The sequence below is a fragment of the Stegostoma tigrinum genome, chromosome 34 (genome assembly GCF_030684315.1).
Source record: "Stegostoma tigrinum isolate sSteTig4 chromosome 34, sSteTig4.hap1, whole genome shotgun sequence".
NCBI classification, from domain to species: domain Eukaryota; kingdom Metazoa; phylum Chordata; class Chondrichthyes; order Orectolobiformes; family Stegostomatidae; genus Stegostoma; species Stegostoma tigrinum.
In genome coordinates, this window is record NC_081387.1 from 16,893,824 (window position 1) to 16,921,608 (window position 27,785).

General features: G+C 43.7%; 1 protein-coding gene across 1 annotated transcript; it reads left to right on the plus strand.

Annotated features, from left to right (window-relative positions):
- The first annotated feature begins 47 nt into the window (after positions 1–47).
- LOC125446308 (vascular endothelial growth factor receptor 2-like) lies at positions 48–27,531 on the plus strand. Its single transcript, XM_059639612.1, has 9 exons — positions 48–192; positions 2,275–2,580; positions 7,239–7,508; positions 10,254–10,370; positions 10,479–10,625; positions 12,483–12,578; positions 15,227–15,322; positions 17,450–17,550; positions 26,101–27,531. The coding sequence occupies exons 1-9, from the start codon at positions 48–50 to the stop codon at positions 26,116–26,118; spliced, it is 1,296 nt and encodes a 431-aa protein (XP_059495595.1). The 3' UTR covers positions 26,119–27,531.
- Positions 27,532–27,785: the final 254 nt, after the last annotated feature.

A 27,785-nucleotide genomic window follows, 5' to 3' on the forward strand; every position in this document is an offset into this window, starting at 1 on the left:
CGATTGGGCAGAACGGCAGAGTTTTGCTCCTGTGTTGCATGGTCTCAATGTCAGAACGTGCAAGGTTTTGGGAAGATAACTTGCAAATTTTCTGTACGTTCAAAGTACACAATTTTGTTTTCTTCTGCATGGATTTCCAATGTCTGTACACGGCTGTGATTTCTGAGACCGGAATTCAAGCCTGGGAATGGTGTCAGTGTGCCCATTGAATTGTTTTGAAGCTGTGACTGAAGAGGGAACATTGCTTACACAGGTTTGATATGTTTTATGGAGGGGATATCAGCGATTGGGGCCTAAAGGCAATGGAAAATCAGAACTGCCAGGGGTATGCAAGAACCAAATTTAGAGAAGTGCTGTATTTGCCAAGTTACAGATCTGGAAATGGTTAGAGATAATGGGGAGGGTCAGACCATGGATAGATTGCGACACATGGATCATAGAATCCCTACAGTATGGAACCAGGCCCTTCAGCTCAACAAGTCCATGCTGACCCTCAGAGTATCCCACCCAGACCCATCCCCAGACACTACAGGCAATTTAGCATAGCCAATCCATCTAACCTCCACATCTTTGGACTGTGGGAGGAAACTGGAGCACCCAGAGGAGACCCACGCAGACACGGGGAGAATGTGGAAACTCCACACAGACAGTTGCCTGAGGGTGGAGTTGAACGACAGCAGCGCTAGCCACTGTGCCCACCACCCCCTCCCCCTGCTGTCTTATTGAATAGCATGGCAGGCTGGAGGAGCTAAATGACTTCCTCCTGCTCTTGTTTCTTTGATTCCTACTGGAAATAATATCCCCAATCCATGTGATTTTTTTTCCAGATAAACTTCCTTAAACCACTATGGAGGTGCCAGACCTCAGGCCAGGGACAGGCAGGTTCTAAGGGATTAGTTGGTGACATTCAGATTCCAAATAAAATACCCAGATTTCAGAAGGGCCTTCACTGAATCATGCAAAGAAATGATTCCCATTTCCTCAGGAATCTTAAACATGGATCGCAGCAGGAATCAATTATTTAAGGGCAAAATGAGGAAAATTTAAATAAAAACCAAACGAACTGTAGATGTTGCAAATCCAGAACAAAAACAGAAGTTGCCAGAAAAGCTCAGCTGAAAAAACAGTGCTGAGCGTTTCCATGGAAGTAATTTTAGCAGGCATGGTCTCCAGCCTCCCATGAGATTGTCCCCACTATTCAGTTTGATAATGATTGCTCTGTACTGTAACACCACTTACCTGGTTTGGTTCACTAGACATTGATATTGCAGTCTATCAAAAATTTAGTAATCACAATTTTGAAATTTTCAATTTACTCCCTGCTCGAACAGATTTTTTTTAAACTCAGAGAAAACTGTTACCAGGTTTCCAAACGCCTAAGTTTCAATTTAATACTTTGTCTCCCTGCTCTTGGCTCTCCTACCAGAGGATACAGTTTCTCTCTGTCTAATACCCCCATCTTCTTGAATGTTTATTTTTCAATTAAATTGCATGTTTGCTTTTTGTATTCAGGAGATTGAGAAACCTGGGTCAGAAGTGATTGTATTAAGCTTAAATAGGGCTAATTAAGGAGTGAGGGCAGTGTAGGTTGGAGTGGACTGAGAAAGGAGTTTAAAAGACTGCTGAAGAGCAATGGCAGATGTTTTAAAAAGGTCATGACAACAAAGATATATCCCAGTGAGGAAGAAGGATTCTAGAAAGGGTATAAACCAATCATGGTTAACTAATGAAGTTAAGGATAGTACAGTATCGTATTGAAAGGAGAAAAAAAAAGTAGCATGTGGCAAAACACAGTGGTAAGCTAGAGAATTGGGAGGATCTATAAATGGGTGACCAAAAAAAATGTAATATAGAGGGAGAAAATAAACTGAGAGCAAACTGACAAGTAATATTTGGCGGGGTGGGGGGGAATAGAATAGTATGAGCTTCCTTTTAAGTATAAGACAAAAAAGTGAGAGAAAGGCCAAAATGACACAGAAAGAGCACAGTGAACATAGTTCTTGGAGAATGAGGCTAGGACAATAAAAATGGCGAAGCAGGAATTAGCAGAGAAGGGGAACAAATATATCTGTCTCCATGGTGGACGATGCCTAACAGCATTTCAAACCTGCCAAATATTCAAGGGGCATAAAATGGAGAAACATTGACGCTGTCAGTCAAGCTGTGAATTAACCGTCTCCCATTGCAGTAATTTTCCTCCACAATGCGTTTTGATATAGTATTTCAATGCTGCCACAATTTAAAAAGTTAACTTTTTTGTTTTATGTTGTTCAGATGGAAAGGACCGTACATTTGGTGCTATTGGTTTGTCAGTTTTACTGGATCCTGAGTGTGAAGCTAATCTCAGCAACAGAGAAGTTTTATGGACATACACTGGCAGCAATGGGAAGCCTGTAAATATTCTGGATTATGTGCCAAATTACACAAAAGCAGAACCAAATGAACGCTTTAGATCTCGTTTACATTTTAATACATCGAATGGGTCCTTGATTTTAGAGAATTTAAAATCCAGTGACCAAGGCATTTTTGCCATTTTTGTAGATGGACAAAAGAAGTGGACTACAGATTTGCAAGTCATTGGTAAGTGTTTTCAATACTTTTCCTGATTTGGAACTGATACACATTTCAGCATAAGAACTATTCAGAATGTCGGTCAATAAGAATGCGATTGTTGTTCAGTCCCTCAATCCTGTTTGTCATACTCTTAAATCACGTTTGGTCTGTACTGTACCACACCTCCATTTACCTGTCTTTGGCCCTTATCTTCCACATTCATTACCCTTCCGAAATTCCTGTTGATCTCAATCTTGCAAATCCTAATTGACCCAGCAGCCACAGTTGCTGACAGTAGAATTCCACTGTTTTTATTCTCTGTAATGTTAAAATGTTCCTCTGATTTTAGTGTAAAATGGCTTGAATCTAAATTTGCAATTATGAGTTAAATTATGCCAGAAGATTTGAACTAAGTATCAGGGAGATGCTTTGAAGTGGAGAAGTAAGGAAAATCTACATTGTAGTCCCTCTGAGACCCAGTAGAGTTTTCCTAAGGCGTGCTGCCCACATTTACTATTAGTACTCCCAAGTGGCGTCTAACCAGGGTTTTGGTTGACTGCAGCATAGTTCTGTATCCTTGTACTCTAATGCTCTAGCCATAAAGACCAGCATTCCATTAACTTCCTTGATTATTTCCTGTATCTGTCAGTGACATTTTACAGATCTATGCATGTGAAACGCCCCCCGCCAAGTCTCTTTGGACGTCCGATGTAATTAATTTCATATCAACTGAACACTACCTTGATCTATCCCAAAATGGATAACTTCACACTTGCTTGCACTCAACTCCATCTGCCACAATTGGGTCTATTCATTTTTTTTTCAGTCAGTATCCCTTTGTAATTTTATGCTACATTCTTCCTGCTCAGTGTCCTCATTTTCCTCAGACTGCGCCACAATTCCCAGCTCTTTGGCCTCCATCCATCCCCTCGCTTTTTCGCTCCCACAATTGTGTGCAGAATGGCAGGCTGAGATTATGTAGCGGAGCCTGGCCTCCATCCATCCCCTCGCTTTTTCGCTCCTGCAATTGTGTGCAGAATGGCAGGCTGAGATTATGTAGCGGAGCCTGGCCTCCATCCATCCCCTCGCTTTTTCGCTCCTGCAATTGTGTGCAGTATGGCAGGCTGAGATTATGTAGCGGAGTCTGTATGGAGTGTATTGCAAAGTTTTCCCATTTCCAGTCCAAGCACTGAAGCCTCATCTTCAGCAAGCCTATTGTCTGCTCCATGATGATTCTAGTTGAGGAATGGGCTGTGTGTTTTTTTTTTCTACGCTCACCCTAAGTCAATGGGATATGTAGTGAAGTCATTAGCTAAAGATGAGGTTGGCACTTTGTCTGCCAGTAACCGTCCTGCTCTCGAATTGAAACAGGAGCACGGATGTTCTTGAGCATCTCGGCATTCTGACGGCTCCCATGCCGCCCACCAGCTTGCCTACTCTTGATGACCGTTTGCAATACTTTCATGTTTTTTGTCATCTGCAGAATATGCCCTGTACGATCCAAATCTAGGTTTTTAATATGACTGAGGAATGCAGTGTGTCCAAGAAGGAACCCCTGGGGTTCCTCCACAGTAAAACTTCACCCAGTCCAAAAAAGCGAACTGCTCACTACTACTGTTTGCTGTCCCTCTGGGTATGTTGTTTCTATGTGAACTCTGACCTCTGGGCTTTAGTTTGCTAATAAGTCTGTTGTGTGGCCCCCTTATCAAATGCTTTATTAAGCTCAAGAGGATTCAGAAGAGATTTGCCAGGATGTTGTTGGGTATGGAAGGTTTGAGTTATAAAGAAAGGCAGGGACTTTTTCACTGGAGCGTAGGAAGTGGAGATTTTTATAGAGATTTGTGAAATCATGAGGGGTATAGATAGGGTTAATGGTTGGTATCTTTATAAGATGGTGGGTTGTTTTTAAAGAGTGGAAGGAGGAGGTGAGAGGAGAAACATTTAACAAACCCTTCACACAGGGTGGTTCACGTGTGGAATGAGCTTCCTGAGCAAGTGGTGGATGAGGGCGCTGGAAAACACTTTAAAAAGACACTTAAATAAGTACATGAATAGGAAATGTTTGGAGGTATATGGACCAGGAACAAGATGGTGGGACTACTTTATTTTGGGTTATGGTCGGCATGAGCTGGTTGGACCGAAGGTTCTGTTTCAGTGCTGTATATCTCTATGGACTCTATTTACAACACGAAATTTATTAGAAATACAAATTAAGCTCATTGAACATGAATGTGCTCTTAACAAGTCTGTATCAACCTTTCTTCATTCCCCTTCCGAGAGAATGTTGGCTAGCTAGTGAGACCCACTTCTCCTAATTGAAGAAAACAATTAACCCACCCTGAGCCCAAGATAAATTTGACAGTCACTTGGAGACTATTTCTAACTGCTCCACCACCACTGAGGTTAAACCGATGAACCTGAGTTTATCATTGCAGCCTTTTATTTTGAACAGAAGGTAGAATTTGAAATTCCTCAATCCACTGATACCAGTTCTGTATGTAAGAACCCTTGGACCAGAGCCTCTGTCATTTCCAACCTTCATTCCCCATATTTTGTTGCATGCAGCTCCATCCAGTCCTGGTAACTTTACAAGGGTCCCAACCCGAAACGTCAAGCTTTCCTGCTGCTTGGCCTGCTGTGTTCATCCAGCTCTAACCGTGTTATCTCAGATCAGCATTGGCAGTTCCTACTATCTCTGGTAACTTTACAATTCTGCTTTTAATTTTATCAATTTCTGGTAGTTATTTATCAATTTTTAGCACACCCTGTGCTTTAATGATATTCGCTTTCACGATGCTGGGGTAGTATTCTCTTCCTCCATTAGGACAGATGCAAAGTATTTAATTAATATCATCTATACTTTTTTATTTCCTTCCTTCCTTTTGACCTGTACTTGGCCCCATTCATCTCTTTAGTCCTGTTATACTACTCATGTGGTGATAGAAGGCTTGGGATGCCATTCATTTATGTCTTAAGATTTGAGGCCTGGCTTGTGGATGTTGAGGTTGGTTGGCTCGCTGAGCTGGTTCGCTGTTCCGCAGATGTTTCATTACCCTGCTGGGTATCATCATCAGTGCAGCCTCCAATTAAGTGCTGCTATGTTTTCCCACGTGTCCTTTAAACTCTGGGGTCCGTGGAGCTGGATTACCTCACTTCCGGTTTTCTTTCACAGTGGAGTGAATACAGGGTCAATCTCTGTTTGTTGATGGCTTTCTTCACGGAGTACCATGCTTCTAGGAATTCCCGTGCTTGTCTCTGCTTTGCTTGTCCCAGGATCCCTTCCTGTTCATACACCCAGCTGGATGCATTGTAAACATTGTAATTGTACCAGCCACCACTTCCTCTGGCAGCTCATTCCATACCCACGCAACCTTTAGCATGAAACATTTTCCCCTTGGTTCCCTTTTAAATCTTCCCCCTCTCACCTTCAACCTATGCTCCTCTAGTTATGGGCTTCCCTATCCTCAGAAACAGATCTTGACTATTCGCCCTATCTATGCCCCTCATTATTCTATAAGCCTCTGAAGTCATCGCTCAGCCTCCAATGCTCCAAAGAAAATATTCACCCTGTACCTATAGTTCAAACCCTACAACCCAGGCAACATCCTTGTAAATCTTTCCTGAACCTTTTCAAGTTTTGCAACATCTTTCCTATAGCAGGGAGGCCAGAATTGTATGCCATATGCTGAATGTGGCCTCACCAATGTCCTGCATAGCCACAATGTGACCTAATAGAATCATAGAATCGCTACAGTGTGGAAACAGGCCCTTCTGCCCAACAAGTCAATGCTGACCCTTGGAACAACCCGCCTAATCTACACATTCCTGGCCACTATGGGTGATTTTTCATGGCCAATCCACCTAGCCTGCACATCTTTGGACTGTGGGAGGAAACCGGAGCACCCAGAGGAAACCCATGCAGACACGGGGAGAATGTGCAAACTCCACACAGTCAGTCGCCCCAGGGGTGGAATTAAACCCAGGTCCCTGGCTAACCACTGAGCCACCGTGACGCACGTTTTCTCCCACTAAACTAAAACCAAGAATTGAGGATGCTGAAAATCTGAAACAAAAACAGCGATGAAGCCCTTAAAGGTCACTTGACCTGAATCATTGATTCCATTTTTTTTCTCCACAGATGCTGCCAGACCTGCTGAGTTTCTCCAGCAGCTTCTTATTTCTCACTTCCCTTCCACTGTTTATTTTCTCACAATGACCTTGCATTTTTTTCACATTAGCTGGCATCTGCCTGTCCTCCTGTAGTATTTAGTAGCCCACCATAGTTAAGAGAGGGAATAACAGAGGAGGTAGTTGAGAGCATAAATTAGCAATGGTTAGGAAACCAGCCCCTTTCCCAGGTTCCAACATGCTGCGATTCCAGGTAATTTGGGAGAAATGGTGAGTTGAGACCCTTGGGTCATTTTTAATTGACCACTTTGGGGGCATGACCTGGTGGCGAGTTGCAAAGTGCCTCAAACACTTTAATTGGAGAGAAGGGTTTCAAAAACTTTGCCAGGGTCAACTCAACATCTTTTCTCACAACCGCTTCCAGGGAGGGGAAATTTCCGCTGGCCTCCGTAAGGAGACGGCTGAGGATTTGAGCAGCAGGTAAGCTGGAGAAAGGACGGTGCTGGCGGCTGTCATCGCACTTAGCCGTTCATCTGTTCATTCATTCGCCCCCACAGAACCGCTGTCGAAACCGTTGATCTTCAGTAATTCCTCCTTTGTGGATACAACCATTGAACTGACTTGTCAAGTGCTTCGGGGGAATGCAACTTCCATTCTGTGGTGGAAAGATGGCACTTTGTTACCCGATAATCAGCACTTCCTGTTACTGCAAAACAACAGCAGATTGATTATTTCTGCAGCCAAAAAATCCGACTGTGGCATCTACACTTGCGCTGTGGAAAACCCTGTCAGCAAGAAGAATAATACATATTTGCTTCCTGTTTACGGTGAGTCAAACCATTCAGCCAATTCCGTGGACAGCTGAGCTCCTCCTTTTCAAGTGTGGCAGAGGAACTTGTAAGAGCTAATTGGTGGAGAAAAGATGTGAATGAGAACAGATGCGGGGAAAAGGTTCAGAGCTGACACTTGCTCGTTCCAGGTGGAAACAGCAATTTAACACGGACATTATCTGTCATGTTTGGAAGCAGGCCATTTGGCCCATTTGAGTCCACACTGACCCTCTGAAGACCATCCAATCTAGTCCCACCCTCTACCCTATCCATGTAACCCTGCCTGGCTCACATTGCCTAGCCACTATTGTCAATGTAGCATGGCCAGTCCAACTAACCCGCACATCTTTGCGTGGGATAACAAGGTGTGGAGCTGGATGAACGCAGCGGGCCAAGCAGTGTCAGCTTTCCTGCTCCTCTGATGCTGCTTGGCCTGCTGCGTACATCCAGCTCCACACCTTGTTATTTCAGATTCTCCAGCATCTGCAGTTCCTACCAGCTCTGAAACATCTTTTGCGTGGGTCCATTCTGGGTGCAGACATGGGGAGAAAGCCACCCGAGGCTGGAATTGAACCCCGCTCCCTGGTGCTGTGTGGCGGCGGTGCTAATCACTGAACCACCGTGCTGCCCAAGAGTAATATCTAATTCTATGTGACACCATCTCTTGTGGCAGTGATCAAGCTGTTGGAGCATGGATCTGGAAAGCTGAGCTTGTGTTCACTTGAGCCTGGAATGACGGGAGAGGTTTGATTTGAATTTATTGAGTTCCTGAATGATTTTGAGGTGCGCCCGGGAAAAAATGGTGACTCCTGATCTAGGCAGCAGTATTTTTAAAATGTTTTCATGTTTAGAGGTTTAGGTGGCTTTGGAACTCTCTGACTCAGAAGGCAATGAAGCAGTGTCATTGAATTTTTTTAAAATTAGATTTAGATTCTTAATAGGCAAGAGAATCAAATGTTGGGGAGAGATGGTAATATGGAATTTGGAAGACAGACAGATCAGCCATTAACTTTATTGAATGGAAGAGCAGGTCTGGAGGGCTGAATGGCCTTCAGTTCCAATTCGAATGTTTAGGTGTATCTCTGCCTTAAAGAACAACCCCTTACATTATTCTCAAGTAACTTCAGGTTAGAATCCCTAGGGGGCAGATTGAGGGTATTTAGCCCATCGAGTCTGCAGTGACCCTCCGAAGAGCATCCCAGCCTACCCTCATAAGCCCACATTTACCCGAGTTAACCCACCTCGCCCACATACTGCAGGGCAGTTTAACATAGCGAATCCACCTAACCATTAGGTTCTCCTTTCTTTTGCAAAAGGAAACATCTTTTCTATAGACAAGTCATTGAGTCACCTCTTGCTTCTTCTTAAACCCAGTAGATACAAGCCTAGCTTTCCTCCTAAGACAGTCCATCCATTTCTGATTATCTGTCTTGTAAACCTTACCTGAATCACTTTTCAATATATTTAGATCCTGTTTTTAAATTAGGAGATCCAGTCTGTGCATTGTACTCCAAATGTAATCTCTCAAATGTCTTTTCTAATCAAATCATTAACTCCTCATTTTTGTATTCAATTTCCATTGTAATAAACGGTCAGGTCCATCAGCTTTCTGAAATACTGGAAGTACTTGCATATTTAACCTTTTTGGCAATTCATGCATGAGAGCACCCAGATGCCGCTGCATCTCAGAACTCTTCAATTCTCTCACCATTTCGATAACATCTTTAGAGATAGAAAAAAAACTGAAGATGTTGGAATCCGAGGAGGCTGGAAGAAGGCAGCAGGTTGGGCAGCATCTGGGGGAAAGGAGCAGTCACCATTTTGGGTATTACCCTTCTTCAGGACTTAGGTAACATCTTTGTTTGGAGACTCACCAGCATTCCCACTAAACTGGAGTTATGAATTCCCTGGGAAACTGCACAAATAGGCACATAGCCTCTGCTTCCTGAAAAATCTGCTCAGCGGCAGAAAATGTGCGAAGGACGTTTTGAGGACCACGCGTCCTGGTTGGCTGTCTCTACCTGGTGCTGTGCCTTTACCTCTGCGAGAAGAGAAAACAATTCTTTTGAATCTCAAAAAAAAAACAAGTCACGTGTGGAAAAGGAATAATCCCAACATTTGTTGGGGTGGTGGGGGTATTGTTTTGAAGAATGGGTTTGAAATGACAGAGAGGTAAAAGGGAGTGGGAGAGCTGCTCAGATTTGGATGTGAGAAGATGAGGAGAGAGAGCAAGACATACGAATCATTGGCGTTTCAAGGTGAGCTGCTCTGAGGAGCGCTGTGCAGGAGAGTGCTGAGAAAGTCTGACTGTAAGGGATTGAGAATCGATAATTCACCTTTCCTGGTCTCAGGAGGTCACTGAATTTTTCGCGCAGCGTTGAATCCAGGTTTGATGGACCATGCTTCTGTCAGCTCTACCTTTATCCATTTGTTCTTTTGAGGCTGGCCTCTTTCTCTTGCCTCTGGCTAATGAAGCTTTAACGGGATCTCTTGGGACCTCCGTCAGGGAGCCAGTGAGTAGGGGACAGCCTTCCCATACATTACTTCTGCTCTCAGTATGTGGTGTCTCACTTTGGTAAAGGTTGAATGCAAGGTTACTTGAAAGATTTAGTCGTGCCTGTTTGGAAGTGTTCTTTTTCCATCGCAGTAGATTTGAGAACCACATCCAGGTGGCAAGGGGAATCTGAATTTTTAACCTAGTTTGAAAAGAGCATAATTTTAAAATAATATTTTCCATTTCAGGTCTTTCACAGTGGCATTACTGCACCTTGGGATTGTCCATCGCTACGCTGATTAATCTTGCTGTTGTTTCTTTAATCCACAAGATTACTTTGTGTGTACAGCAAGCCAAAATACCATGTAAGAGAATTTTACTGCCTTGACAATTTTTGTTGCTAGCTTGAATTTAATAAAATAGATCCTGAGAAGCATTTTGAAATTGAGATTAAATTCTGATTTACTCGACAGATGAGAGAGGCGAACGTAATGATGGGAAAACAGGCACAAATGTAGGGTTGAAGTTACCTGAATGCGTAGAAAAATTCTTGCAGCTCCTCCTGAAGCTTTCATTTCTCCTTCTTTTGGCTGCATTTGTGTTTTGGATGTATATCGAAGGTAATGTATGTGCTCCTTGGAAGCAAAAGAAAACAGAAAAAGCTGGAGAAACTCAGCAGGTTTGGAATTCGTAGTGAGAGAGAGAGTTTTAATATTGAGTCTGATGTTCTGGAGTTCTAAAGAATCACAACACTTGATGGAAGAATTCCAGTTTAATTTAGTTTTAACAAGTTAATTGATCAAGGTTCCTTTTTTTTAAAGAAAAGTCACAATCCCATTTAGGACTGTTACGAGTGATGTTTTGCCTTTTCAGTATCTGCTTCCAGTTTGACTTTAAGGAATGGTATGTGCAGCTGAGTGTGTATAATTCTTCCCTTTTTAGGTGTGAAATTTTGGGATCAGGTTCCTCTGCACCACTGTACAAAATAGAATGGAAATGATACAGCACAGAAGGGGCCTTTTGGTCACCCTGTCCATGCAAATCCAGAGAAACCCAGGTGCTCTTTTGAATCCCATCCTCCTGCGCAAGACCTCATAACTTTACAGTCTATAGCACTTAAGTAGCCCATCCAGGTATGTTCCTAAAATGTATTTAGGATCTCTGCCTCCACCATCATCTCAAGCAGTGAATTCCAGACACCCACCATCCTATGTCCTTAAAACAAAAAAGTTTCCCTTGCATCCCCTCTAAACCTTCTGCCACTTAGCTTCGATCTATGACCCCTGGTTTTTGAACACTCTGCTAAGGTAAACATGTTCATTTTGAGGTACATTTATAGCCTTCATGGGAATGCAGTTAGTTTGTTCATGATTAGAAAATGCCTTTTGTATTACAACTGGATTGAAACTACAATAAGCAGTGTCAAAATTCTGCTGTATTTTCTGCAAAGCCAGTTTTACATGTATTTAGAAGTTTAAAATAACATGTATACAGTGACTGTATTTGTTGTTCATATAATGTGGTCGCCTCTACATTAGGGAGATGGAACATAGACTGCTTTGTGGAACACCTACGTTCTGTTAGTTTAAAAATAACCTGAGCTTCCAGTTGCTTGGCACTTCAACATGCCACTAGGTTTCCGACAATCATATTTCTGACTCCAGCCTGCCGCATTGCTCCAGTAAGGCTTGGTGGAAGCAGAAGGAACAACTTTTTATTTTGTCTGGGGACCTTACAGCCTTCAGGACTCAATATTGAGTTAAATCATTTTAAAGCCTGAACATGACCTTCCATGTCTTTTACTGACCGCCATACCTTGGGACCTGTCACTGACATGGGCTGCTTTCAGCAAACCAGCCCACCCTTATTTGTCCAAATATCACCTATTGAGCTTTTTCATTTTCCTTGGCTTACTGTCAACAATCCCTTTGTCTTCTACTGTTTTTTAACCTCTTTCAGTTCCATCTCCACCTCTCTACACTCTCCTTTCTCCCACCAACCCCTCTCATTCCCACATCATCAGTATACATACTACCTTTTCCCAGCTGCCATGAGTTCTGAGGAAGGATATGAAGACATTCTGTATGATCTGAAATCAGGAATGGCTTGCAATACAGCTCATTTCTCAATATTGTCCAGTCATCTGATCAGTGAAGGTCGTATTTTATTGTCCATTGACTGACTCCCAAATGAAGCTACAAAAACCATCATGAATCGTGATATAAAACACAAATATTGGAGAAACTCAGCAACTGTGGAAAATAAAACAGTTAATGTTTCAAGTCTAGTATGACTTCAAAATTTTTACTGATAAATAGTAACATTGCATTGGTTTTGTTACGGTATTGTAACTACAGAAATGATAGTCATGTGTATGCTACATATTATTCTCGTTTCGAATGGCACTTTGAACTTCATAACTTTGTTTTTCTTGAATAGGTGAATGTATAATTTTATTTACTCTGTTCTTTTCATAGGATTTGCTGTAATCACTGTGATCACAGTGGTGTTTCTGACTCTGTTTCTAATTCCAACTGCAATATGGAGCAGAAATAACCAGAACAACTCAGCAGGTCTGTCAAGAGAAATCAGAGTTAACATTTTGGGATCCAATGGCCCTTCTTCAAAATTGATGGTAGCTGGGAAAACATATTCTTTTTTATCCCCTTGTGCAGAAGATAGCGTCGGGGGAGGGGGGTAAGGGGTAAATAATAGGTGAGGGATAGAGCCCAAAGAACGAGAGACACGCCCAAAGGATGGGTAATGGTCAGCCTAGGGTAATGCATGGCTGTTAATGGGGACGACAGGGGCTCACTATTGGCTGTGTGCAACAGCAGATCATGTGAATGCAAGGCCTAGTGTGTGAGGATTGGGTAAGGATATGAGAGAAGTTGTCTTATGCCCTAAAATTTTTGAACTCGATATTGAGTCCAGAAGGCTGTAGAGTTCCCAAGCAGAAAATCAGATACCATTCTTCTGTCTTGCACTGAGTTTCATTGGAGTGCTGCAGCTAGACAGATGTTGGCCAGGGAGCAAGGTGGTTTGTTGAAGTGGCAGGCAACAGGAAGTTCAGATTGTTGGCTTTTTAAGAAGGCTTGCACCCTGAACTGGATGGGTAAGATTTCCAAGTCTAAATGTACATTCAGACATGTTACGACCATGCAATCAAAACCCTCATGTTAAGTTTGTGGAAGTGGTTGAGCAGCAGTGTATAAAGGAAGGAGAGGAGGGAGTTGAAAAATTTTGTGAGTTATCATCGTCAATGATGCCTTTCAAATTTGGTCTTGTTCTGCTAAAACCCGGGATGTGGTAGAAGTCCACACGTGTACTTCAGAGACAAGAAAATATCTCTAAAGTGCCGCATTGTCCCCAGGTTTCTTTGGCAGACCCTTATTCTTAAAAATAAACTCAGATATTCCACAACCAGCCCAGCTCTTCCCCCCCCACCCATTGCATCCCAAAACCAGTCCAACCTGTCTCTGCCTCCCTAACCGGTTCTTCCTCTCACCCATCCCTTCCTCCCACCCCAAGCCGCACCCCCCGCTACCTACTAACCTCATCCCACCTCCTTGACCTGTCCGTCTTCCCTGGACTGACCTATCCCCTCCCTACCTCCCCACCTACACTCTCTCCACCTATCTTCTTTACTCTCCATCTTCGGTCCGCCTCCCCCTCTCTCCCTATTTATTCCAGTTCCCTCCCCCCATCCCCCTCTCTGATGAAGGGTCTAGGCCCGAAACGTCAGCTTTTGTGCTCCTGAGATGCTGCTTGGCCTGCTGTGTTCGTCCAGCCTCACATTTTATTATCTTGGAATCTCCAGCATCTGCAGTTCCCATCATCTCAGATATTCCAGGACAGCTCCTGTAGCTCATTTCATCCTGGCTTTTTCTTTTGGTTATTTTATGCTGGAGATCCGAAACACCGGTTCGATGCCTCCTCCTATATTGAAATTGATCCAACAATGATTGTAAACATTTTTAAGAGTCACTGTAAGTGGAAAGGACCAATACAACTACAGCTACATGGCATCAAACATAGATTGGATACAAGACTAGATGCCCAGAAATTGTATATAATGCAACCAATGTAATAGAGAGGAAAACACATGGACAGTTAAGTTTGACTTTAGATTGACTTCAAGAAGACTATTTGATTCAGGGACATAATTACTTTTTTTTAAACTATCCAAGTGACTGAGCAAAAGTTGGGTTTACAGATCTGGCTTTTAAACAGCAAAAAATTGTTTCATTATTGTAATTGGAGTGAATTTTTGTGTACTAGAGCTTAATTTGTGAAAGCTGGAAGTGTATTAATGATGATGGAATGGAATGGTATGGAAGACAGATTGAAAATTCAGCGCATGTGCAGACAAACTTGCGTTTTCACAGCCTCGGGCAGTTGCTGTCCAATAAATTACCTTAATACCCATTACAAGAAACACAGGCACTAAACAGAGCACAGCAAGATCCCACGTATGTATCCAGGAGATACCTGACAAAGTAATTCTCTTTGACGTTGTAGGATACAGTGTAACTGATGGACAAAAACAGGAGTTGCTGGAAAAGTTCAGCGGGTCTGCCAGCATCTGTGAAAGAAAAAAAATCAGACTTAACGTTTCAGGTCCGTGTACACTTCCTCAAAACTTATGAGGAAGGGTCACCGGACCTGAAACGTCAACTCTCTATTTTTTCCTGTCACGCACACTGCCAGACCTGCTGAGCTTTTCCAGCAACTTCTGTTTTTTTGTTCCTGATCCACAGCATCCACAGTTCTTTCAGTTTTTATTAGAGCTTAAAAGTTGGCCTGGTTGCTAGGAAATCTGTTTTTAAGACAATACGATAGGATCTTTTTACATATGTCTGAAAGGGAGTCAGGGACATTGTTTGTTTGCAATCTCAACCAAAACATGGTACTTCTGACAGTGTAACGTTCCCTCTCTACTACACCAGATACCTGCCTGGCTTATCTGCTGAATCCAAGTTGTGTCGTATTAGCTGAGAGACTGCCAACGCTTGGACTATTTCATAGGCAACCTCAGGAGAGGAAGATAGTAGGGCAAGGGGTCTTGCTTCTGGGTCTTTATTGGAATGTCTGAGGGAAACCTGCGTAGTGAGGCGCACAGACATGTGAAGCTGCTTGAGCAAGGAAATCTTCTCTGCGCTTTTCTTGACGTTGATATTACGGGGTGTTAAATATTCTTTTTTTTTAATTTTGCCTCCAGTTTTCAGCCTTTTTCTGAGTGCATTCGATCTATACGGTGACGTACTCATTGTGTGTCTGCCGGGAATCCTGATAAAAGAAACACTCGTACGTTCTGGTGAGTCTTGATGGTGGAATTTATAGCCAACAAATCAATTCTGAGCATGACATCCTGTCAGAAATAGTATGACCAGAAGGCTTGCACCCCGAACTGTCACGTCTTTAATCAAAACCATCAATTTATTGAAGCTTAACAGCGTAAAATCAGGCCACTCAGCCCATTGTGTTTCTGTGCCATCTCCTTACTGTATCAGTTCTACAGCATAAGAAATAGGAGCGGGAGTAGGCCATTCAGCCCCTCAACCCTACTTTCCAATTCAATACGATCGTGACTGATTTCATTTCAACTCCTCCACTCTGCTCCCCGTGACCCCTCAACCCATAATAATTAAAAATTGCCTGTCTCTTCAACTTACTCAGTGTCCCAATATCCAACAGTCTCTGTGGTAGTGAGTTCCAGAGATTCACAACCCTTTTTTTTGAGTGAAGTAATTCCCCCTCTTCTCTTTTAAATCTGCCACCCCTTTATCCTAAAACTACGACCTCTCATTCTACATTTGCCCCACAAGTGGAGACATCAGCTTCACATAGAGTTGTCAACCCTCTACATCTTATGTACCTCACAATTATTTCTCCTCTCATTCTTCCATACTCCTGGCAGGCGTAAGCCTAAACTGCTCAATCTCTCTTCAAAAGCCAAGCCTTATATCTTTGGAATTAATCTAGTGAACTCTTCTGAACTGCTTCCAATGCAATTACATCCCTCTTCATGTAAAAGAACCAAAACTGTACTCAATTCCAGGTGATAATGGGAACTGCAGATGCTGGAGAATCCAAGATAACAAAGTGTGGAGCTGGATGAACACAGCAGGCCAAGAAGCATCTCGGGAGCACAAAAGCTGACGTTTCTGATGAAGGGTCTAGGCCCGAAACGTCAGCTTTTGTGCTGCTGAGATGCTGCTTGGCCTGCTGTGTTCATCCAGCTCCACACTTTGTAATCTCAATTCCAGGTGCAGTCTCACTAATGCCTTGTACGATTGCAGCCACACTTCCTTACTTTGGTACTCCACCCCATCAGCAATAAATTCCAAAATTGCATTTGTCTTCCCTTTTACTTGCTGTACCAGGTATATTAGTTTTCTGCTACATGCAGATCTCTCCGCACTGAAGCGTTTTAAAGTTTCTCTCCATTTAGATAATAAATTGCCTTTTTATCTTAATCCAATCCCCTCACTCTGCAAGTTCCTCTTTTTCAAATATTTGTCTGCTGTTTGCTCGGTTGATGCAGTGGCTCCCATCTCAGACTGCAGTGAATCTGTGTGTCAAAAACTCCCATGCCAAATAAATTTATTATGAACTTCTGCTGTACTTGTGTGACAGCCTTCAAGCTATTATCTGGGATTATGCAGACTAGACAGTGTAAACACAGACAATTTGATCTCACCAGTGTATTCCAGCATTAACATGGCACGAGGACCTCATCCCCATCCCTTCTTGTCTGATTTGCTTATTGACATAAAGTGTAAACCTTCTTCACCGTCTTTCTCTTAAGCTTAACCAGCATCCTCTTTCACAAAAATTCTCCAGAATTGTTATGGTGCAGAAGGCAGTCTTCCTGCCTGAGTCTCCAGCATCAGTTTTCCAAATGAGATTTCACTTAGTATTTTTAAATTCATTCATGGACAATACCCATTGCTGGTGAGATCACAGTTGCTTGTTGTCTGACTGGCTTCCTAGGAGAATGCAGAGCGCTGGTAAGAGTTAACCATATTGCTGTGGGTCTGGAGTCACGCGTGCCAGACCACGGAAGGATAACTGATTTACTTCCCTAAATGACACTAGTGAATCGGATTTCTGGGTTTTTTCTTTGTGACCATCAACAATGGTTTTATGGTCATTAGGCTTTCTTTAAAATTCCAAAATGCATTTGTTGAATACAAATTCCACTATCTGCTGTGGTGTGGTTCGAACCCAGAACATTACCTGGAACCTCCGGATTGCCAGCCCAATGACAATGCCACTAGGCCAGTGTTGCCTCAAACACTAAACAAGATCACTGAGTGTATCTGTGTCAAAAAGCATATGTAACATCATAACTGTTCTCCAAGCATTCTGATGAGTTTGACGCCTATTATGCTGCTTCGAACTGCAATTTGTGTTTTCATATTTCTGTTATCAATTTCAGGCAAAGGATGTGAGCCAGCGCCCAGTCTGCAAACTAGTCTAATTCTTGCTCTGGTGGTGCCATTCATTTTCCTTTTGATATCCCTTTGCCTGGTATATTGTGTAAGTAAGGCTGATGGAGTTACAGGTTGTATCCAAATTATTGCAAATGATACAGTGACTGACTGACGAGGATTTTCTATTTCACTGACTCTGGAATAATGTGACAGTTGCCTCCAATAGGATGTTGGCCCTGATACAGCAATGCTTATAGTACCCCTCCTGACATAAGAGACTGGGTGTCGATGTTGTGATGCTGAAGAATCTAACAGATGTGTCCTACAGCTAACTATTATGCACAAAAAAATTAGATTGCAGAACAGTGTTGAGTAGCCTCTGCTTCCCAAAGCGTGTCATGCTTCAAGTGATTCTGGGGTAAGATGGAGTATGAGACGTTTTCACCAAAAGCCATATGCTACAACACTGATTTCATGAACATGTCTCAAAGTTACACTGACCCGTGTACACTTGACACTGGTGAACACCAGGGCTACACAGCCAGCTATGCTATCCAACCATGACTTTTACCTGATATAAGAAAATACAATCTGGTAAATAGGAACAGGATTAGGCCTTTTGCCTTTTTTTGAGCCTGCTCTGTCATTCAATACGATCATGGCTGACCATCCAACTCAGTATCTTGTTCCCACTTTGTTGCTATACACTTTAATCTCTTTTGCCCTGAGAAATATATCTAACACCTTCTTGAAGGTATTCGATATTTTACTCTAAACTGCTTCCCATGGCAAAGAATTTGGTCAGCTCACCACTGTCTGGGTGAAGACACTTCTTGTCTCAGCCCTCCATGGCCCACCCCACCTACTTAAGCTTAGAGATTTTAAACTGAGCAGCTCAAAATCACCAGAATGGTATAACCATCCAATTCCTTCACTATACTCCTCCGAATCTGGTGGCCAGGAAGACGGTCAGACTGCAGCATCTTGTCTCAAGCCAGTGTGCCCAGCATTGAGGTACTGGTCAGTCTAATCCATCTCCGCTTGCTGGACCATCCTATAACTCCCTACAATGCTGAAGCAACAAGCCATTCGGCCCAACAAGTCCACACCACCCCTCCAAAGAGTATTGCACCCAGATCCTTCCCCTACCCCAGCATTTTCCCTCATGTCTAACCCACCTACCTGGACATCCCTGGGCACTATGTGGCAATTTAGCACAGCCAATTCACCTAGCATGCATGTCTTGGGATTGTGGGAGGAAACTGGAGCACCCGGAGGAAACCCGCACAGACACGGGGAGAATGTGCAAACTCCACACGGACAGTTATCCGAGGCTGGAATCAAACCCGGGTCCCTGGCGCTATGAGGCAGCAGTGCTGAGCAACCATGCTGCCCTGTGAGGTAGCCCTCTCTGGGAGGACATCTCGTTGCTAGGCCTCGCTTCAGGCCCCTTGGGTCACCTAATTTTCCCCAGTTGAAGTTGGTGCAGCTGGCTCCACAAGGAGTTGGATATAACACTCGAGGCTAAGGGGATTGGAATGATAAGTCAGAAAAGATTTGGAGACCAGGGTGCTGCATCTTAATAATGAAAGCTGAAGATATGAGGCATGAAATTAGCCTTGATAGATCACAAAGAGTTGCTTAAAGGGATGACAGTGGATAGGCAATGGCAAACATTTAAGGAGCACGTGGGCGGACTACAACAACTGTTTATTCCTGTCTGGCATGAAAGCAAAATGGGTAAGAGGACCAATCCATGACTTAACAAAGGCAATTAGCGATAGTATCTGATCCATGGAAACAACATTTGAGGATTGGCAGCATAGTAGAATTTAGCAAAGAAGGACCAAGGGATTGATTAAGAAGGGGTAAATGCAGTAAAGTAAGCATACAGGGAACATAAAGACTGACACAGAGTTTCTATAGATACGTGAAGAGAAAGAGACTGGTAAAGACAAATGTTAGGAAGGGGGTTGACCAGTCAAGGGAAGACAGACAGGTCAAGGAGGCAGGGCTGACGCTGGTGGGTAGGAGGTGGGGTGGGGTTAGGGTGTAACCCTAACCCGAACTCTCACCCTAATCTCCACCCCACCTCCTACCTACCAGCATCATCCCCTCCTCCTTGACCTGTCTGTCTTCCCTTGACTGACGAACCTCCATCATAACTCCCCAACAACACTCACCTTTACTGGCTCCAGCGCCGCCTCTTTGATCTGTCTCCACCTATCTTCTCCTCTATCCATCTTCTATCCACCTCCCCTTCTCTCTTTATTTATTTCAGAATCCCCTTCCCCTCCCCCATTTCTGAAAAAGGGCCCAAACCCGAAACGTCATCTTTCCTGCTCCTCTGATACCGCTCGGCCAGCTGTGTTCATCCGGCTCCACACCTTGTTATCTCAGATTCTCCAGCATTGGCAGTTCCTCCCATCTCTGAAATGGTCTGTTGGCCTTCGTTCCGAGAGGTTTCGAGTACAGAAGCCGGAATGTGGTGTTGCAGTTACGCAGCGCCTTGGTGAAGCCGCACCTAAAATAGTGTGTGCAGTTTTGTGCTCCTTTTCTGCGGAAGGATGCTGTTGCTCTCATAGTTTATCAGTGCAGCGCATGTTTATCAGCCTGTTTCCCGGGAATGGCAGGTCTGATGTATGATCAGAGATTGACTCGGTTAGGATTGTTCTCGCTGGAATTCAAATGAATGAGGTGACTTATAAAATTCGAACAGGACTGGACAGGATAGATGCAGTTCCCAGTGGTGGGTGTGTCCAGAACCAGGGGTCACAGTATGAGGATTCAGGATAGACGATTTCGGAGGTATTTCTTCACCCAAAGAATGGTGAGTCCGTGGAAATCATTACCAAAGCAAGCAGTTCATGTCAAAACATTGAACGTATTCAAGATATGGCTAGATATAACACTTGGGGTGAATGGGATCAAGTGTTATGGAGAGAAAGCAGGATTAGGCTGTTGAGTTGGATGATCAGTCATGATCATGAAGAATGGTGGAGCAGGCTCAAAGAGCCATTTGGCCTCCTCCCTGCTCCTAGCTTCCATGTTTACAATAGTCACTCTCTGAAATGCAAAGCTTGAGCAATTGTGCAACTTTGAACTGGGTGCTGGTAGTTTGGTCCGTAACGAAGTTAGGTAAGGCTCGGCAGGACAGTGCTCATTGTTGTTTCTAACATTTTCACCGTGCAGGACTTAGTCCTTGCTCTGCTTCAAGCGAAGAAGTGAGCTAATTGGAGATATCTACAACTTGTTAAGGTTCCAAAGGTTTAAAGTGATGTGGGGATGTGTGGTGTTGTTCATAAAGTACATCATGAAGATAAATAAGATAAAAGATAAAAGAATGACGAGAGTAAGATGAGGGCCAATCAAGGACAGTAGTGGGAAGTTGTGTGTGGAGTCAGAGGAGATAGGGGAAGCACTAATTGAATATTTTTTTGACAGTATTCACTCTGGAAAACGACAATGTTGTCGAGGAGAATACTGAGATACAGGCTACTCGACTAGCGTTTTGTACAGTCACGGGATTTATAGGGATTGACTTCCGGAGCCATGATGTCATGCTCCAACTGTACAAAATACTAGTGCAGCCTCATTTGGAATATTGCGTGCAGTTCTGGTCGCCCCATGACAGGAAGGATGTTGAAGCATTGGAAAAGGTGCAGAGGAGATTTACCAGGATGCAGCCTGGTCTGGAGCACAGGCCCTATGAAGAAAGGCTGAGAGACTTGGGTCTGTTCTCGTTGGAGAAAAGGAGGCTAAGGGGGGATTTAAAAAAGACATATAAGATGATCAGAAAATTAGATATTGTGGACAGTGAGAGTCTTTTTCCGAGGATGATGATTTCAGCTTGTACAAGGGGGCATAGCTACAAATTGAGGGGTGATAGATTTAAGACAGATGTCAGAGGCAGGTTCTTTACTCAGAGAGTGCTATGGGCGTGGAATGCCCCGCATGCCAAAGTAGTTAACTCAGCCACATTAGGGGCATTTCAACAGTCCTTGGATAAGCATATGGATAATGATGGGATTGTGTCAGGGGAGGGGCTTAGATTAGTTCACAGGTCGGCGCAACGTCGAGGGCCGAAGGGCCTGTTCTGTGCTGTATTGTTCTATGTTCTAAAAGCAGGATCAGGCTCAAAGGGATGAATGGTCTCATCCTCCTCCTATTTTCTATGTTCCCTTGGGTGCTAGGACGATAATCCCAGCCTGTTCCTTAGAATTCTATAGACATTCGGTTGCAACAAGTGACTCCCAGGACAAGATGGACAGGCCCTCGAAGCATCCTAAACAGATCAAGTGTCTGCACCCATCGCGGGGGATGGAGGGGACCCAGGCCCACATCTGGTGAAAGTGGAGAAGGCATGGAGAGTGTTGAAGTGCGTTGGAAACATGCAGAGGTGAAAGTGAGGGGTCCAAGTGAGTGCAAGACCCTCCCATGTGTCACGTCTGCCTCACTCTTGAGCCCTGGCCTGGGCCATGTCATGGACGAATCTGCAGACTGGACTTGTCAGTAACCACAACGTCCAGTGAATCGCGGTGGAAATTGCATCCCCCCCCAACCCCCCAGCCACCATACCGAGCGATCGCCCAAGAAGAAAGGGACATGGCAACGTGACAGTCATACAGCTCGCAAACAGACCCTTTGGCCCAACCAGTCTGTGCTGACTATAATCCCAAACTAAATTAAACTAATCCCACCTGCCAGAGATAATGGGAACTGCAGATGCTGGAGAATCCGAGATAACAAAGTGTGGAGCTGGATGAACACAGCAGGCCAAGCAGCATCACAGGAGCACAAAAGCCTAGACCCTTCATCAGAAAAGGGGGAGGGGGAGAGGGTTCTCAAGCCGCACCTCCATTTCCTACCTACTAACCTCATCCCGCCCCCTTGACCTGTCTATCCTCCCCAGACTGACCTATCTCCTCCCTAACTCCCCACCTACACTCGCCTCTATGGGCTCCATCCCCACCCCTTTAACTTGTCTGTCTCCTCTCCACCTTTCTCCTCCTCTATCCATCCTTGATCCACCTCCCCCTCTCTCCCTATTTATTTCAGAATTCTCGCCCCCTCCCCCTTTTCTGATGAAGGGTCTAGGCCCGAAATGTCAGCTTCTGTGCTCCTCTGACGCTGCTTGGCCTGCTGTGTTCATCCAGCCCCACACTTTGTAATCCCACCTGCCTATGCTTGGCCCATATCCCTCCAAACATTTCTTATTCATGTACTTATCTTTGTAAACATTGTAACTTTGCCCGCATCCAACGTTTCCTCTGGAAGGACATTGCACACAGGAACCAAGCTGTGTTTTTTTTAAAAAAACAAATTGGCCCTCGTATCTTTTAAAAATCCTTATCCTCTCACCTTTTGAAAAATATTCCCCCGAGTCTTGACATTGCCCATCCTATGGAAAAGTCGCATGCCCAGTGAGGAAAAGCCTTCATCCAGCCTCTCCTCCTAACTCCAACCCTCCATTCCTGGCAGCATCCTGGTAAATCTTTTCTGAACCCTCTCCAGTTTAATAATATCATTCCGAGAACAGAACTGCACACAGCAGGAGGCCCCACCAATATCCTGTATAACCTCGGCATGATATCTCCAGTCCTATACTCAAAGGTGTGTAAATATTTATGTTCATATATATGTCCTGAGTTTTTATGCAGGTAGATGGGTGCTGTTTTTTTTTTTGTCTACTTGTTTCTTAAATAACTTGGTGCACGGGTCAGACCTTCTGTTTGAGCCAGCTCCCACCTCTGCACCCTACAGCCTCCACCTCTCTTATTTTGGGATTTCCCAGTCTGACTCAGGGGGAAATCCTGTTAACTGACCTCTTGGCCCATCTTAATGTGCCCAGGTAAGGTTCATGCAGCTGGCCCCAGGAGTGGGATTGATTAAAGGGTTGAAAATGAGAAGACTGAAAAGTAGGAACAGTCTTGAAGGGATGAATGGCCCCCATCCTGCTCCATGGGCCCCAGGAGGGGAACTCCAGCCTGTTTCTTCGGAATCTATAGACTCTTGAGTCCCACGCATTTCTGCGAAATTGTTTTATTCTATCGGGGGGGGGCATCAAAATAAGCAGATCAGTAATATAATGAGCATTTTCATTTGTATGAACCAGTTGAACCCCGGTGCACGGTGTGGGATAATTTAAATGGCAGAGGGATTTGGAAAGTGACTGACTGATCATAAATGTTTTTAAAAAGCAACTTTTAAAAGACCCTTCATCCTTTTCCGATGAAATGTCAGCTTTTGTGCTCCTAAGATGCTGCTTGGCCTGCTGTGTTCATCCAGCTCCACACCTTGTTATCTTGAAAAGCAGCGCCTGTTTTCTCACCAGTGCCTTTCACGCCAGCCAGAATTTGACTTGCAGCTCCCAATGAATGCACGTAAAAATTTGTAGGAGTGACCAGTTAGAATTATAGCTGCCTTTCTGACACCTTCTGCAAATGAGCATTCCTGACGTTTTCACACATTCTTGTGGCCGCTTCGTATTCAAGTTTGAAAGTTATTATTTTGTCGAGAATAGAGAGGCCTTCTGATTTCCTGAGCAGAATACGGGCAAGCCCCTGTGCTGTGTTTGATCCAAACAGTGGACGGACAAAGGAGATTATCTTCACAGCTATACTCCAGAAATGGAGTCAAATCACAAACGAAAACAGAAGTCGCTGGAAAAGCTCAGCAGGTCTGGCAGCTTCTGTTAAGAAAATATCAGTGAATGTTTCAGGACCAGTGACCCTCCTTCAGAACTGGAGTCAAATCACTTCTTCTATGATGCAAAATGTACAACGTTAACTAAATATTCGAGAATTTGATGCTGCAAAGTTTTTTTTAAATGTCTTTTTCTTTACAGTGAGTGCTGTCTGGGAAAAACCAAACAGATAGGTACAAACAGGTTTTGAGTAAAGGATAGTGAGCACCAGTTCATGTCTCCATTCTATTCACGGGTTGCTGAGATGATCCTTTCAATTTTTTTTTATGTCGGTGAGAATATTGTTTTTAGTTGCTGGAAGAGCATAGCAGGTTTGGCAACACCTGCGGAGAGGGACAAAAAAATGTTGATGTTTCTGGTCTGACAACCATTCTAAGGAGGGATGACCGCACCGAAATGTTAACTTTTTTTGTTTTCATTTCATTTCCTTTCCACAGACGCTGCCAGACCTGCTGAGTTTTTTCCAGTGACTTCTGTTTTTACTCCTGATTTACAGCATCCACAGTTCTTTGGGTTCTTATTGTCTTTTTTTAAAGTCGTCTTTCTCCGAAGCTGCTTTCAGTTTGCAAGATGGAGAGTGGCTGTTTCCCTCATTTTGAAAAATTAATTCTCTCTGACTGAACAATTAAAAGTTGCAGCTAAGAACAGCTGCAGGAAAGATCAACTGGTTTTCTTCTGGTGTAAAGTCGGTTTCGACAGGAGAAAAGAGAGAACTGTTCCTGAAGCTGTTCAAGATCAACTCCCTTCTCTGCATCATCTTCCCAGCCCTAAGTAATGTTCACTTCTCCGACAGCCATTTAATTGTTGACAGGCTTCACTGTTGTTGTTGATAATTGTCCACTAGATCAGGAAATACCCCTCTCTCTCTCTCTCTCTCTCTCTCTCTCTCTCTCTCTCTCTCTCTACTGGACCTGCATCTAAATATAGAACTCCCTATCCCCTCTGGTCCTTGTTTGTAACTATTTCAGTTCCTACGCATTGTAACGCTTGGCATGGACATCAGGTTATTTGCTTTCAAGAGATGCAGCCTCCCTTTCGGAAATTAGTTTTAAAACTACTCCTTCTCGTTTCAGTTCACGGTTTACAAAAAGAACCATAAATATAAAATGGCATGGCGTTATGGAACACTGTCCCTTCTTGCCTGGATGGGTGCAGCTCCAACAATTTATTTATTTCAGAAACATGCTTTGTTTGTTTAAAAAATCCTTTTATACATACATAGTCACTTGTATTTGGTACTGTACAGTGGCACATGAAGAAAGAAACAAACAAGCCTTAGAGTTGACACTATCCAGCAAACTAACCAAAGGTGTTTCTTTCTTTGGTTTGTTTGCTTTTAGTATGTACAATGATATTTCTTTCTTTGCACACACCATATGCTTGACACCCATCCAGGAAAAAGCAGCACCCTCACTCTCTCTTCACCACTGACACACAGTGATAGTGTTGACCATCTGCAAGATGCACTGCAACAATTCACGAAGGTTTCTTTTGACAGCATATTACAAACGCGCAATCTCCCATGAAACAACATCTCCTGGAATCTTACCCCACCCCCCCACCTCCAAACCATATACCATCCTGTCCTAGGAATACATCATTTATTCTTCCACCACTGAAGGGTCAAAACCTTGGAACTCCCTTCCTGATGGCATTGTAGGTGTTCCTATATTGAATGGACTGCAGCAGTTCAAAAAGGCAGCTCAGCACTACCTTCCCAAAGGCAACTAGGAACAGGCAATAAATATTGGCCCGGCATCCACATTCTGCCTTTCCTATAAATGACTGTCTAAGATGAAAAAGAAAATTTGATTGGAAGCTGAAAGAGACAAAATATACATCGCATGTTTAAGAAACTTTCTTTCGTTTATTGTATGCTTTGAGGAGAAGTCAGCATTTTCTGTTCCCTGACAGATCAATTTACTGTTTTCTGTCTTCTCTCTTTAACAGAAGGAAAATCGCAGTTGAACTCTAGAATCAATTAGGGAAAGGCTTCTTCATAATGAAAAGGAGCCAGAATGGAGTTACACTACTATCACTGGACCCAGGCTGCTACCATTTGTGAAAGCACTTTCAGTTGAGTTTGAGCATGTGGGGAAATGGCACTTTCACTTGTGAGGCTGAGTTTTCTGAGATAACTGTGGAACCTCAGCAGTATATGACTCAGGCGACTGTCTGTGTGGAGTTTGCACATTCTCCCTGTGCCTGCGTGGGTTTCCTCCCACAGTCCAAAGACGAGCAGGCTAGGTGGATTGGCCATGCTAAGTTGTCCCATAGTGTCCAGGGAGGCTTAGGCTGGGTGGGTTAGACAGGGGAATTGCAGGGGTAGGGGAATAGGTCTGGGTGAGATGCTCTTTGGAGGTGCGGTGTGGACTTGTTGGGCCAAATGACCCCATATCTGCAGGGATTCTATGATCTACAATGCATAAAATCAAAAAATCATAGTTGCTTTTGGTCAAACTTTGCATCCGTTAGCATTATTTCTTCCCCTCTCTTTAAACTGCCCTTCCAGCCTGGGTGTCTATACAAAAAACAGTCTCTATTTCTCTCTGCCATTTCCCTGCTACAGCATTTCTGAGGACGGGTCACTGGACCCGAAACATTAACTCTGTCTGATTTTCGTTTCTTCACGGATGCTGGCAGACGTACTGAGCATTTCGAGCAACTTCTGTTTTTGTTCTTGGGTCTGTTCTGCTAGTTAACACTGTTGCTAACAAGCTCTGACACCCCCTACCCCCCACCTCCACCCCCACCAACAATCCCACCTGCAAAACATTCTCCCTGCCTGTGTGGGTTACATCTGCATGCTCTGGTTCCCTCCCACAGTCCAAAGACGTGCAGGTTAGGTGTCCACAGTGTCCCATCACTGTGGAGATTACTTACAATAGCCATGGTAAATGTGGGGTTTATGGGAATAGGGTGAATTCTTTTTGTTGTTTTGAAAAGTTGGTGCAGATTCAATGGGCTGAATAGCCTCTTTTAATCACTGTAGGGATGCTCTGAAAACTGGCATGTGTTTCCTTTGGCAGCCAAATGTTCTAATTGCCTCTGTGGAATAATTGTATTTTTAGACTGAGTAGTAATGAGTTAAAATAATACGTGACTAGGAGCATAAAGTAGAGAAACTTTTAAGCTTTCTTAAACTGTACATATTGCTGTAACTGCAGCCTGCCTTTCCCCAGCCCGAGAAGTCATGTAGGATAGGTAGCAAAAACTTCAGGCTCACAGCATCTGTAAACTTTTATCTTCACCGAGTTCCACTTCAATTAATGTGTGTCTGGTTGCCTGAGCAATGACTTTGCTTTAGCAAGGCACAGTTTGTTTTAATCTGTTTGTACCACTGCATAAATTCTGCTTCTTTTTTGTGCTTGTCAGAGTCTTTGGACATGACCTTTTGTCAGCATTGACTCTCTGTGATAACACAAATAAAATCTTTTTGCCTTGAAGTCTGCACCTTTGGTGTGTGATTTAATCTGGTTTCTTCGACAGCCTCCCAACCTCCTTCCATAATGTTTACTATCACACCCATCAAATCTCCAGCTTCTAAATGTGCAGTAACTATCACCAACCCTCCCTCCATTTCCCTGTGCAATGTCGCTGCATTGAAAGGCCAGCCTTTGCCATCCGTAAGTCCT

What these genes read in the sequence shown, in the direction of transcription:
- LOC125446308 (XM_059639612.1), top strand. Translation starts at nt 48, where the DNA reads ATGTCAGAACGTGCAAGGTTTTGGGAAGATAACTTGCAAATTTTCTGT. An exon ending in AATTCAAGCCTGGGAATGGT is followed by an intron (nt 193 to 2,274) that starts GTCAGTGTGCCC and finishes TATGTTGTTCAG; the next exon opens with ATGGAAAGGACCGTACATTT. An exon ending in GTTTTGGATGTATATCGAAG is followed by an intron (nt 10,626 to 12,482) that starts GTAATGTATGTG and finishes TTCTTTTCATAG; the next exon opens with GATTTGCTGTAATCACTGTG.